General features: G+C 45.9%; 1 protein-coding gene across 2 annotated transcripts in view; it reads left to right on the top strand.

The window, feature by feature from the left end:
- The window catches only part of CCDC57 (coiled-coil domain containing 57), a 110,089-nt gene that overhangs the window by 28,461 nt on the left and 66,628 nt on the right, over nucleotides 1-15,000 (top strand). For both annotated transcript variants that reach the window (XM_082272473.1, XM_082272474.1), the window contains exons 4-6: nucleotides 3,434-3,535; nucleotides 6,563-6,720; nucleotides 8,823-8,897. In XM_082272473.1, the coding sequence (XP_082128599.1) occupies nucleotides 3,434-3,535; nucleotides 6,563-6,720; nucleotides 8,823-8,897 (335 nt within the window). The remainder of the gene's footprint in view (nucleotides 1-3,433; nucleotides 3,536-6,562; nucleotides 6,721-8,822; nucleotides 8,898-15,000) is intronic.

Raw genomic sequence — 15,000 nt, 5'->3', positions numbered from 1 at the left:
AAGATGTCAAGAGTCACCCACCATTCCTTACATCACAGTGCACCCACTTACCTTGTGCTGCTGCCAGGAAGAAGATGCGGGTGCATCTGGGAAGAAGTGCAGGGTCTGGAGGAGAACCAGAGGAGGGCTGGAGTCAGCTTCCAGAGTCTGCTGCATGCTGAGACCAAGGGAGGCAGAGGCAAGGTGCAGGATCTGTAGGAGGAGTTCTGCCCTCCTCTCTGCTGCAGACTGCTGAGAAGGAGGGATGGGCAAAGATGAGCCTTTCTGCAGCTGCACAGAGGAGTGCAGGATCTGGCAAAGGAGTTATGTTCTCTCTGCTGCCGACTACAGAGACAAGGTGGGGGCAGAGACAAGGGGGGTGCTGCAGGAGAGGTGCAAGGGCCACATGAAATGGCCTGGGGGGCCATATTCGGCCCGCGGGCCTTGTGTTTGACACCTGTGAGTTTACAGGCTGGGTACGGGGAGCAAGCCTGTGGGACTTCACTTTTTGAGTGAAGTTCCACTTTAAGGGCCCATTCTAACCAGATGCTTTGGGCTGTACTAGGTAGCCTTGCCCAACGCAGTCCCAATGCATACAAAAGGCAAGAGCCTTTTGGGAGTATCATGGCGATTCACACCAATGGGCTGCAGTAGTGTGCGCAGAAAGAAAATACAGCCTGTTGTCACAATCCACCACATCACATTACCCTCTCCCTTTTATATGGTAAAGCGCAGCATAAACTGTTGGCGCTATATAAATCCTGTATAATAATAATCATAATAGTTGCACTAAGAGCCGGTTCACACTACTCAGATTTGTCAGGTGACTTGGTCGCCTGACAAGGAGCGCTCCATGCTGTGCAATGGAACCGACATAGAAAAAGGTTCTTGCACTATTTTTGGGCGAAGTCGGAGCGACTTGCATTGACTTCTATTATGAGAAGTCGTTTGCAAGCTGCAATGAAGTCGTGCTGCACGGGCGACTTTGAGTCGCCGCGGTGTGAACCGACTCTAATGCCCCTTTCACACAGGCGGACCGTTCAGATCCGCCTGTTCGTTTTTTTGGTGGATCTGAACGGTCCCCCCATGCATTCCTGGGGGCATCGGATGTCAGCTGAGACATGTCCACTGACATCCGACCCGATCCGATCCGTCAAATCTGGACGGATTGAAACCCTATTTTCCATCCGTCCAGCGGATCGGATCGGATGAGAACGGACCGATGGTCCGTTCCCATCCGATTTCCCCCATAGAGATGCATGGGAAACTGACGGCTGTGTCTCCGCACACAGCGCAGAGACACAGCTGTCATCCTTCTGCTCAGCGGGGGATCGGCGGCTCGATCCCCCGCTGAGAAAAGTGGAGTCCGTTTGACGGACATAGTGTGTGAATGGGCAATAGAACAGAATGGAATGTCACTTTGTAGCATTTCAATAAGGTTGTAACAAAACAAGGTTACAGTGTTCTGGCCCGCTGCCTTCACATTGCACAACAGCTGCTGAATCCAGAACTTTTCCTTTTTCTTCAACAATAACTCTGTCACCTTCTCATTTAAAGCAGAATTGAAAACCAAAACCAAAAAAATAATCTATTGCAGTGTACCAGTCATTAGATGTGGTGGCTGCATCAGTTATATATTTTCTTTGTTTTTTTTCCCCTTTGTTTTGGTGATCTGACCAGTGACACACCTCTTGTATTAGTGAGACACAACTCTGGAGGAATGAGAACAGGAGGCACAGCAGACAGCAGCATTGTCAGTCTGGAGGTAGGGGAGTGTTAAATGTATTAGCAGCTTTAGAACCACTAATAAACTGAAGCTAAGCTCCAGCTCACACATTATAATCCGTTACAGCAAACAGTTGTTTTCCTTTTGGGATAAAGGCTTTGCATGAACAATTAAAAACCAAAACACAATCCTGAAGACCCCGTTCACACTGGGGCGACTTGTCAGGTGACCTGGTCGCCTGACAAGTCGCCGTGGGTCGCCTGCCATAGAGTAGCACAGGACCCGTTCTAATAGGAGCGACACAAGTCGCTCCGACTTAGAAAAAGGGTCCTGAGCTTCTTTGGGGCGACCTGGAGCGACCTGCATTGACTTCAATGATATGAAGTCCGTGCCGGCCGCTCCGAGGTCACGGTGCACCGCGACTTCACAGGTCGCCCCAGCAAGTGGGGTCGCGCCTGTGTGAACCGGCTCGAAGAGTAGTAGGACTTTAAAGGCCAATGTGGGAGGGATGGTCACAAATAGAGCCAAAATATTTTCATATTAAAAACATATTCATTAAATCACAAAATTAAAAGAAAATTTACATATAAACATATATAAAAACATGTAGGAACATGTTCCCTGTGGGAACGCTGATACAGTATACCAAGTATAACAGTGCTCTCTGTTGAACACAGTCTATGGGTCCCCAGTAAGCTGACGCGTTTCACACCAAGGCTTCCTCAGGGCCAAAGAGACCTTAAAGACCGTTGTTTTAGAGCCGGTTCACACTACCATGACTGTCGCCCCGACTTTGGGCGACTTTGAAGTCGCCCGTGCAGCATGACTTCATCGCGGCTTGAAAACGACTTCTCATAATAGAAGCCAATGCAAGTCGCTCCGACTTCACCCAAAAGTAGTGACCAAGTCGAAGTAGTGTGAACCAGCTCTTACAAGAAAATGCATACAAACAAATATTATAGTAGATACATACACATTGGTTACATATCAGATAATATTAAGTGTATATAACAGCATCATATTAACAGTATATATATATTGTAAGCTGGGGAACAGGTAGCAGGTGCAAAGCTCCCTGGGATGAGCAGTCTTTCAGGCACAGATACCAAATCCAGTGTGGTAGTGATAAACAGTGCAGTGTTTATTGGTGCTATATACAAGTTTATATACAGGTGCTGTACAGTGCTTTAAGGAAAACAAGCAGGAATAATAATAATAAACAAAAGCCTAGCCGTGTCCCGGCACTTACTACACACAATGCAGTCCCTAACTAACACAGACTGAGCAAGCCTACAGCTTGTCAGCTTCCAAAGACACAAACTGGTAGTTTTACTGACCTTCTGCTCTCATAGACAAACGTTGTCTGTGTTCCCAGGCTGAGAGAGAGATGCTGTCTGTCTCAGGTGAGTTTAAATTGGCCTGGGGAAGAGGACCAAGATCCGAACTGGATCATGGATCAGAGATCCCTAAAGGTATACGAGAGATGCCTGGGTGATGTATAAACCCCAAACAGGACTTTTCCCGTCTCTCTCTGGGACACTCTGCTACAATATATATATATATATATATATATATATATATATATATATATATATATATTGGATAAATCACCATAGAATCATTAAAAAACTGGAGAATACGAATATCCGAATATTGGATATGACTACGAGTTATGTTCATTCACATGTGCAATGTTTTTTGTTTCTACATTAAAATTATTTTTTGCAGGAACTGTCTTTGGAATTTGATTGCGAAATGAAGAAACGTGAACACGAGTTTCGTGTACGTCTTGACGAGATGAGCACCACGGTTATGTCTCATGAGCTCAAGGTATGCAGCCCCTTTTGTAAGGGTTAAACACTCTGCCAGCTTTTTATTGCTGTCTGTGTCCCATATTGGGGGGATTACTTCTCGTCCTCATTCTCCAGGACAGGAAGGGATGTAAAATCTCTTTAAGCGAGACACAAAAAGTAAAACTGCTTCTCCAAATTAGTAGAAAAGGATAGGATTAACAATGGATTTTTAAAAAAGAAGTATGGCCAAAGCTTGTTTTGTCCATACTTTTCCTATGGATCACAGGAGTGCAGTTCATTCTGCACTGCTGTGACCCATTTTCAGCCAACTTCGGGCTTTTGCCACTTAGCTGGTTCAGGCTGGGGAAAGATCCCCCTCATGCCTGGACTGGCAGCTGGCTCAGCCTCTCAGCTGTGCCGCTGAGAGACTGAGCCAGCTGCTCCCTCCCCCCAGCCCAGCGCTCCAGTGAGTACTGGAGGGGAGAGCAGAGAGGCACTGATTGACAGTCAAGGCTCTCTGCTTAGAGCAGAGGGTTTTTTGATCGCTCAGTTCTCACTGCAGCGGCAGGAGGTACAGATGCAGCATCGGATGGATGCTGCGTCCACCTAGGTTAGTATAAGGTTTGTATTTCTTTAGAACCCCAAACTTCTCTTTTAATTGCTTGCTATGTACAAATCCACCTGTGCTCACGCCACTTTCTGTAGTCTAGTGAGTACACAGCCTGCAGTGGTACTGTGGTTGGCTTGGAAAAACAGAAAATGAATAGCACGCTGAAAATCTAATTTTAAAAATTTAAAGGGGTTACAATAAGACATAGCAAATTTCCACCAATGTTTTGGGGACACAGAGGTCCCCTTTTTTAAGTTGACACACCTGTCCACTACTGTGACCCTAGTAAATTATGCAATATAAAGTGATATTAAAGCTTCACAAACGTGTTTTACATACCTGCTCTGTGCAAAGGAATTGCACAAAGCAGCCCAGATCCTCTTTTTCTGGGGTCTCCCGCCAGCGCTCTTGGCTCCTTCTCTTCAGCGAATGCCCCCATAGAAAGCCACTTCCTACGGGGCAAGCATGCAGGCTTCCTCCCGAGCTGCCCTGCCTACGTCTATAGATACAAACAGGGCGGCTCAGTCCGGTTCCCCACTCCCTCGTCATGCGATTTGCTTGAGCTAATGGCTCCCGCTGCTATCAATCTGCCCAGTGAGGAGGGAGAGTGTCAAGTCTGTGCTTTTGTGCACAGCTTTGGATCTAAAATTGGGCCCAGGCAAGTGTAAGGGAGGACTGCAGAGATCCTGCAGCACGGAAGTTTTTTTTTTACCTTAATTCATAGAATGCATTAAAGGAGAAGTATGGCCTAAGCTATTTTAGCTATACTTCTCTTATCAATCACAGGAGTGCAGTTGGTTTTGCAGTCCTGTGACGCATCTTCAGCCGACAGTGGGATAAAGCGTGCTGTCAGCTGACAACACTCTGCCAGTCCAGGCTCTGAAAAGATCCCAGCTATATGGTTGGGATCCACCCAGATGCCTGGACCGCAGCTGGATCAGCATTTTGAGCATGCCGCTGAGAGCCTGAGCCAGCCTCTCCACAGCCCAGCGCTCCAGTGAGCACTGAAGGGGCCAAGAAGGGAGCCAATGGCTGAAAGTCACAGCTGTTTGCTCAGAGTGGAGGGAGAGAACTGAGCAATCAGCAGTGTTTGATCACTCAGTTCTTGGGGTAGAGCTGGTGGAAGATAGCTGTAACTGTGATCAGTGCTGCAGCTATCTAGGTGAGTATGATTTTTTGGCGGGATTCCCATACTTCTCTATTAAGATAAACAACCTTTAGGGTCCTTTCACACGGCCGCTCCGTGTGAAAGGTCCGCTGCGGGACTTTTTTCTTTTTTTTTCCACGGAGCGGATGACATTTCTGTCATCCGCTCCGTGTGCCCGCATATCATCCCATCCGTTTGCGGATGATATGCGGACATAATGTAAGTATATGGCACTGCGGATGTCAGCGGATGACACCGCTGACATCCGATTTTCCTTCCTTTCCGTTTTTTACACGGAAGAAAAAATGGGGTTCTGTTCCATTCGTAAAAACGGAACAGAACTGAAAGGAGGAAAATTGGATGTCAGCGGATGGTATTCCGCTGACATCCGCAGTGCCATTCACTTACATTATGTCCGCAAATCATCCGCAAACGGATGGGATGATTTGCGGACACACGGAGCGGCCGTGTGAAAGGACCCTTAGGGCCCTTTCACACGGGCGCTCCGTATGTCCGCAAATCATCCTATTTTTTTGCGGATGATTTGCGGACATAATGTAAGTCTATGGCATTGCGGATGTCAGCGGAATACCATCCGCTGACATCCGATTTTCCTCCTGTCAGTTCTGTTCCGTTTTTTGGAACTGAAAAAATCCTATTTTTGTTCCGTTCAAAAAACGGAAAGGAAGGAAAATCGGATGTCAGCGGTGTCATCTGCTGACATCCGCAATCCCCATAGACTTACATTAGGTCCGCATATCATCCGCAAACGGATGGGATGATATGCGGACCTACGGAGCGGATGACAGAAATGTCATCCGCTCCGTGAAAAAAAAAAAAAAAAAAGTCCCGCAGCGGACCTTTCACACGGAAAGCCCGTGTGAAAGAGCCCTAAGGCATTAGAACCACTTTAATTTTCAGGGTGCTTGCTTGTTTCTGTCTTCCATGTTTTTTTTGCTGTTTCCTGGGGCAATTTACTTTCAATTCCTATCCCAATAACACCTTGTGTGACAGGGTGTCACTAGGCGAGTAAATAAAACACAGCATATTACACTATTATTTACCCTACTACATACATTAACACTATCTTCTACTGGCCTGCTTGTAATGATAATAGCAATCCAGTTTTGGAGTAAGAATTTGACTGTGTCAATGTGACAAATTGCACTATTTATTTGCACTGCCTACTGTATATTAGCACAATTATTTTCCATGACAGTCAGTTGCTTTCTGTGGTGCCCTTTCTTGCACATATAGCTTATTTAGACTGACATGCCACCTCTTCTCTGCCTGGCTTGTGTTATAAGGTGAAGTTGCTGACTAAGGAATTGGATATTTTGAGGGAAATGGAACTGAAAGGCGCAGAGTCTCTCCAGCAAGCGGAATCAGCCAACCAGAGACTGCATGAGGCCCTGAGACAAAAAGACTTTGAAATGAAAGATTTTTTGGTGGTTAAAAAGGCACGGTAGGTACTGCAGGAAGTAGGGCCTATGTAACACTTAGGACTGTTTCACACGGGCTTCAGCATGTATAAGAGCAGAAAGCTTTGAGAAAGCATTTGCAGGGCTTTCAACACGTTTTGTTGAAGCTGTTAAAGTACCATTCAGCTCAAGTTTGTAAATGTTGAACACAGATACTAAAAGGAGTGTTGATTGCCACTTTAATCAAGCTGCTAGCAGGCTTCAGCAGGCTTTGAACAAGCTTCAAGAAGTTCTGAAGTGTGCTAGCAGTGTGTTTTAAGTGGCAGTCAACACTGCCATTAGGTTCTGTGCTCAACATTTACAAACTGGAGTTGAGTGGTACTTTAAAAGCTCCAACAAAGCTTCTTGAAAGGTCTGCAAATGCTAGCTGAATTGACTGGAAAAGAGGGTGACGCACAGATGTGGTATAGATGTAGATGCACCCCAAAATGTATGCACAGTCAGCAGGGGGTATTTAAAAGTTAGTTTATTCACATTGACAGATAAAAGATAATAAAATAAAAAGAAGCCACCTGGTCCTGGATGTCAGTGAGGACGTTGATGAGGTCCCGGATAGAACAATAAGAGTTGGTAGACAATATTGTGAATTCCTCTTCTGGGGTATGTGGACCCCTGGGATGGATGGAAAGATCCCTAGTGTGAATGAGGAGCGAAGCCGGATGGATTGTTGGCGTGTGTGTTGGCCGTAACACACCAACGCCGCAGACCGCACTGCTTCCGGGAATGACGTCACTCGGTCACTGGGCAACCAAGCCCAGAGGAGGAACCAGTGTGGAACTCAAGCTTCCTTGTTGCCGTGACTACATGTTTTGCGCACCTGCGCTTTGTCAAGTCCCCATACCCCAGAAGAGGAATTCACAATAGTGTCTACCAACTCTTATTGTTCTATCCGGGACCTCATCAACTGATTGTAAAGTCTCGTTTTTTTTAAATAAACATGTTATACTTACCTCCTCTGTGCAGTTGGTTTTTTACCTCTTCTTGGGTCCCTCTTCGGCTCTCCTGGCCCCTCACTCCTGTTGAGTGCCCGAGCCGAGTCACAGCTCCCTGTGTCCATTCAGACACAGGGCCACGACCTGGCCCACCCCCTCTCTCTCCTGATTGGATGACTGACATTGATTGACACCAGCAGGAGCAAATCGTGCCACGCTCCTGTCCCAGTCAAAGAGAAGGGGAGTCCTTGGCAGCTAAGACACTCCTGCAACATCGCTGGATAGAGATGAGCTCAGGTAAGTATTAGACCCGGTTCACACTAGCGCGACTTGTCAGGCGAATTCGCGGTGGGTCGCCTGCCATTGATTAGCACAGGACCAGTTCTAATAGGAGCGACACAAGTCGCTCCGACTTAGAAAAAGGGTCCTGTACTACTTTGGGGCGACCTGGAGGCGACCTGCATTGACTTCAATGATATGAAGTCCGTGCATGTGCACCGCAACTTCACAGGTCGCCCCAGCAAGTAGCGTCGCCCCTGTGGGAACGGGGTCTTAGGGGGCTGCTGCACACAGAAGGTTTTTTATCTTAATGCATGGAATGCATTAAGATGAAAAAAAAAAAAATCCTTCTGCCTTTTTAACCCCTTTAACCCTAGGTGGATGTCATTGGACGGAGGGCTGTAATTCCAGTGATCTCTAGTTGTCTCTTGTTTCCAGTCTTTGACGATGTGTCTACAACTACACCTGTAGCATGTCCAAGTCTCTCCTCTAATAAGTCCGCATTCTCTGACAATCTTCTGTAGCATTACATATACTAAATATTTAATGCATCCCTTGGTGACATCAGGAGCCACAGTTGAGGCTCACTATACCTCCTAAATGGGCAACAGAGACTATAGAGCTTTCATAGACTGGCCTAGTGGTGGCCTATCAATGTAAGTAGTAAAATATACATTATAAAAGCAAACAAAGATGTTGCTCGAGTCAACCACTTACACATTCTGAACATTGTATTTGCCTTTTTTCCCTGACAGTTGTGGAGCTTATCTTGGAATAGATTCTGTTTTCTGTTGAATGAATGGAGCCATTTTCTGTACTCCCACCCTTCAGACCATTGTGATAATAAATAACTAGGACTGTATCTTGTGTTGTAGAATAAAAGAGCTGGAGGGTAACGTGCAAAAACTGCAGCATCAGCTGGAGAGACAGGAGAAAACTTTTCAACTGAAGTAAGTTCATGTCATACATTACTGGAATGCAGAAAGTATTTTCTTTTTATTTCTGTCTGTACATCCACCCAGGTTGATTCACTTACTCTAATTGCTTTACTGACTATTGTCGATGATATAGAGCAGGGATTCACAAACTACGGCCCTGCAGCTGTTGCAGAACTACACATCCCATGAGGCATTGTAAAACCCTGACATTCACATATGATTTGGATTTGGACCAGAACAGTCCTCAGATATATCTACTGCCTTCCCAATTGGTGAGATTAATGTGCGCACATCGGATGAACAAAACTCTGACACTCAGTTCAGCCATTAGTTCATTCTAATTTATTAGTTCCTCTTTTGTTCTTATAAAGACTGAGGAAAGGCATAAACAGGAAATAGTCATATATAGAAAAATAGAAACGTAGAATGTGTCGGCAGATAAGAACCATTTGGCCCATCTAGTCTGCCCAATATATCTGAATCCTATGAATAGTCCCTGGCCCTATCTTATATGAAGGATAGCCTTATGCCTATCCCATGCATGCTTAAACTCCTTCACTGTATTTGCAGCTACCACTTCTGCAGGAAGGTTATTCCATTCATCCACTACTCTCTCAGTAAAGTAATACTTCCTCATATTACTTTTAAACCTTTGCCCCTCTAGTTTAAAATGGTGTCCTCTTGTGGTAGTTTTTCTTCTTTTAAATATGCTCTCCTCCTTTACCGAGTTGATTCCCTTTATGTATTTAAAAGTTTCTATCATATCCCCTCTGTTTCTTCTTTCTTCCAAGCTATACATGTTAAGGTCCTTTAACCTTTCCTGGTAAGTTTTTTCCTGCAATCCATGTACTAGTTTAGTGGCTCTTCTCTGAACTCTCTCTAGAGTATATATATCCTTCTGGAGATATGGCCTCCAGTACTGCGCACAATACTCCAAGTGAGGTCTCACCAGTGTTCTGTACAGCGGCATAAGCACTTCTCTCTTTCTACTGCTTATACCTCTACCTATACATCCAAGCATTCTGCTGGCATTTCGTGCTGCTCTATTACATTGTCCTCCCACCTTTAAGTCTTCTGAAATAATTACTCCTAAATCCCTTTCCTCAGATACTGAGGTCAAGACTGTGTCAAATATTCTATATTCTGCCCTTGGGTTTTTACGCCCCAGGTGCATTATCTTGCACTTATCCACATTAAATATAAATATAATACGTATAAGGTGGTGATTGGATGATTGGAGTATCTATGTGTCTATATCTTTCTTCCAGGACATGACGAGGTCTTATTTTGGGTGTTGTCTCCATGTTCAATCGCCATCTTGCTTCTCCGAAAGGAGGGGTGATCTAATTACATTTTGAGTAAGGTAGTGAATCTCAGCAGTAACATATATACATATATACATGAGGTATGCACCATAAGGTGAAATAGGCATTTCACTAATTTAACCAGTATTACATCCATTACACATACATGACTAGGCATGATGGGAAGTGTATTAATTTAGGGCCGTAGTTTGGGAATCCCTGATATAGAGCATGAGAGAAAAAGCTAAATTTTAGAGTTGCCACCAGAAAGAGGTGAAGGTAAATCTTCCAATGGAGACAATTGTCCAACAGGGTAATTTCCTCCACTTTTTAGAGATTTCATCTCACTTCCTGTTGTGACAAAAAGTGAAGCCCAATATCCCCAACAAAACACAGGCAGACCGAACAGATCATCCATGGCTCTCTTTGGAGCGGCGGATGTCAGCGGACATGTGTCCGCTGACATCCGCCGGAATCCAATACAATCTTGTCTGCTAAAAACAGACAGATGGGGATCCATTCCCATCCTCCTTATGGATAGGATGACAGTCGGGCAGTGTCTGTGTCCACTCTTCATTGCGGATCAGTGGAGTGATCCCCCACTGAGCAGGCGGATCCACTTGACGGAGTCCACCCCGTCTTAAAGGGTGCCTTCAGGCTTTTTTGTTATTAAAATAAAAAACATTTTATACTTACCTGCTCTGTGCAATAGTATTGCAGAAAGCGGACCCTTACACCTATATTCTGGGGTCCCCTACTAGCGCTCTCTGCTCCTCCTCTACAATGAGCACCCCCTCAGGAAGCTCTCTGCTCAAGGAGCACTCATGTAGGCACGCTCCTTAGCCAACAGACACACACAGCACAGCCTGGCCCTCCTCCCTCCTCACAGGAGTTGATTGACAGCAGCAGGAGTCAATGGCTCCTGCTGCTGCCTCTGTGTTCTGTGGATGTAGGAAGAAAAAGGAGAAAAAATGCAGCCAAGCTCAGTGCTAAATTGATACAGGGCTCAGGTAGGTGTTTAGGGGTGTGCACAGCAAGTGAAAAAACATTTTTACCTTAAAAGATGTATGTTTTTTTTTTTAATTTATTTATACTTACCTAGGTGGATGCAGCATCGGTGCGTTGCTGCATCTGTCCCCTGGCCCCTCTAACGCTGATAACCAAGTGATTTAACACCGCTGATCGCTTGGTTCGCACAGCTCCCCGAGCAGAGAGCTGCTGACTGATATTCTGCTCATCCCCCTCCTTGCTCACTGGAACGCTGGGCAATGAAAGGGGTGGGAGTGGTCGGCTCAGACTCTCAGCGGCTCACTGGGAGGCTGAGATGGGTACCGGTCCAGGCATGTGGGTGGATCCCGACTCTGTGATCATAATGACGCCTGGGCCGGCTCTGTGACGTCAGCAGAGAGTGGACTTCAGCCTGCTCTCTGCTGAAAACAGGTCACAGTAGTGCAGAACGAACTGCACTCCTGTGATCCACAGAAGAAGTACAGCCAAACGAGCTTTGGCTGTACTTCTCTAATGCAGGGAATGCATTAAGGTAAAAAATGTTTTACCTTTTATAACCACTTTATTTCTTCCCTATTCTATCCAAAACGAAAAAGAAACGCTTGCTATGCATACCTTTTGTTAAGTGAACCTGTTGGTTTGCCCTGCATGGGGAAAACAAAGATTCCCCTTTAAAAGGGTGTTTATTTATTATTTGCCTGCAATTCTACTTTAATGAGTGTTTTGATAAGATAAGATTCACTCTTTAGCCCAGGGGCACTCAACCAATTAAAGAGTGAGGGCCACTTAAGTGATTTAGTAACCTGCCAGGGGCTACAATGGGAGGGAGAGGAGGAGAAGCCAGCTTTCAGTGTTTGCAGGAGGAAAATGGAGAGGATCAGTCCCTGTATCTTCTGCCCCCCGCCTCACCTCCTGTGCAAGTGCCCATCATGAACGCTGCTGCCAGGCTTATCCACCTTACCAACCGCTCAGTGTCTGCCTCCCCTCTCTGCCAATCCCTACACTGGCTCCTGATTGCCCAGCGAATTAAATTCAAAATACTAACCATAACATACAAAGCCATTCACAACTCTGCCCCGAGCTACATCACCAATCCTGTCTCCAAATATCACCCAAACCGTCCTCTCTGCTCCTCTCAAGACCTCCTACTCTCAAGCTCCCTTGTCTCCTCCTCCCATGCTCGTCTCCAGGATTTCTCCAGGGCCTCTCCCATCCTCTGGAATGCTCTACCTCAACCTGTACGTCTATCTCCTACTCTAGCTGCTTTCAGGCGATCCCTGAAAACTCATCTCTTCAGGGAAGCCTATCACACCGCCAACTAATCTTCCATCAGCTCATTCCCTACTGTTACAACCTCTTGTAACACCTGCCCCACCCCACCCCATTAGATTGTAAGCTCTTCTGAGCAGGGCCCTCTTAATTCTCTTGTATTTTATTGTATTGTAACTGTATTGTCTCCCTCTAACATTGTAAAGCGCTGCGTAAACTGCTGGTGCTATAGAAATCCTGAATAATAATAATAATAATAAAGTGTAAAACAGAATGTTACAGGGAGGCGGCACGGACCCCTGGAGCATAAGATGGGGCCACCATTGCTAATCCTGATCTTACACCAGTGGTTTTGGGGATTTGGTAAAAACACGTCTCAACTATGGGGTTTTATCATCCTTCAAATCACGAATGTAAATGAGCCCTTACTGTCCTGAGCTCCCTATCACACTGATGCACTGCAGTTTGGCTTTCCTGCGGGTTAGCTGCATTTTGCTATAGACTTCTATTATATCTTGCAAGTGCGGGGCACTTTCAGAAAGCGCACCAAACCTGCAGGATATAATAGAAGTGCGCTTCCCTGGTTTGAGGTCAAGGGCCACATCAGAGGGCTCCGAGGGCCATAGGTTGAGCACCCCTGCGTTAGCCTTATTAAATACAAATGTTAAAAAAAATGTTTTGCATTTAACATTTTTTTGCATACAGGCCTGCAGAGCATTGCAGCCACAATCAGTGTGTCCTGTGTGTAAAATACAGGCTCCTGCAGACTTTTGGTGGTATAGATCTAAAGTTACTGGACTGGAGGAAGTAAACAATGGACTACAAGTGCAGTGACCACTCTTGTGCTCTAATGGGATCTATAAGGCTCTCCTTGCTGCTGTGACAGATGGGACTTGTAGCCTTTGCCTTTACTGATCTCTGTGTGGATTTGTCCATGGATGACATATCTGCGGGGGGTGGAGTCACACCGAAGTCAAGTGCAGACAGAAAGTTGAAGGGAGAAGAACCTCAAAATTAGGGTAAGTTGGGGAGGGGAATGTAATCAATGGTTCATGTTATACCCTAAATATGGGTGTAACATGAAACATGGTCACAAAGTTGGACTAAGCTTTTAAACTGTCACCACAGCCAGTCAGATTCTTTTGATTCTTCATTTGTAGCCTTCACTGGTGATTACCAAATGCACCTTTTCATGGTGATCCCTTAGGATACAAAGGCAGTATACAGGGGTGTACATATGTCGTGGACGCGATGCTTCAAATCGCAGTGTGGCAAAAATTCTCCCAGCTGTCACAGCGGGCAGTGCCGCCCACCAAAAGCAACCCTTTCAACTTAAGTGCACATGGTTGTGGCACGAGATTTTAGGGGGCTAAAACAGGTGGTGAGGAGGTGATCTAACATCTCTTCACTGCCTTTCAAATGCTCTCTGAAGAGCGTTCCTCTGCGGATCACCCTTAAGAGGGCAAAGCCAGTGTAAGTGACCGCTTACTATTACTACTTACTGACAATGGTGTGGGCCAGGTAGCATGCATAACTAATTACACTGTGTGCTTGAGGTAGTGGGGGAGGGTATAATAATTAGTTTTGGTACGTGTTAATAATTGGCAGGCATGGGAATGTTGGAAGACAGCCAATGCTTTGGCACACGTAGCTGGTATTCAAATTGGACAGCTGGGTTCCCTATCCCTTTGTTCATTGTGGCAGAAAATGCAGATCAGATCATTAAAGTTTATGTAAGTCGTAACAGTGACCTTCTTTTATTTAGTCAATTTTAATCTGTTAAATGGTTAGTTCACCTTTACCAGAAAATTGCTTATGCAGGTAAGGGGTGATGTTGCCAGGGCATTGCTAACCGAGGCCCAGCTATTACTGTTCACCCTCACCATCACAGGAGCGAGCTCTCAGAGCTTCTGCATCAGGGGAAGCATAGGTGTGCGCAGACTATTGCATTAGGGTGTGCACCCCACAGCTCAAAGACACACACCTTTCTCTGCAGCCTCAGCTGTATGGGGCAATGAATGAAAGGGAAGTGTTCTGTGCTGAGCAGCTTGCTGATCATTCACAAACTGAAGAATAGTAAACTTAGTTTACTATGCTTCAGTTATGAAGGAATACAGTGACTAAGTGTGTTCATTTAGAAAAGGAAGCGCTGGTAAATGAGACATTTACTAGCCCCTTCCCCCACTCTCCATCCTTAAACATCCCCCACAGCAGCTGGAGGGAGAAGAGAGGAGGGATGCCAGCTGCACTGCAGGGCGGAGGGGCGGGGCAACATGGGGGAAGCCTACGCAATAGGTGGGAATCAGCAGTGCACATAGTGATTAGGGTGTGCCTAGGCACACCTTACACACCCTGCGTACGCCTATGAGGGGAAGAGAGCGCATGTGAGGGGGGTTCGAATCAGAGAAAGAGCTCACTACTGTGATGGGGAAGGTAAACTGCAATAGCTAAGCCTCTCTTAGCCAGGTCCTAGCAATGTCCTGGGGTTTTCAGGTCAGGCTTCATGAGATACATAAATGCCCCACACCTGTAGC

Source organism: Pelophylax lessonae (assembly GCF_965119305.1).
Source record: "Pelophylax lessonae genome assembly, chromosome: 11".
NCBI lineage: Eukaryota > Metazoa > Chordata > Amphibia > Anura > Ranidae > Pelophylax > Pelophylax lessonae.
This window is presented reverse-complemented; position numbering and strand designations above follow the sequence as displayed.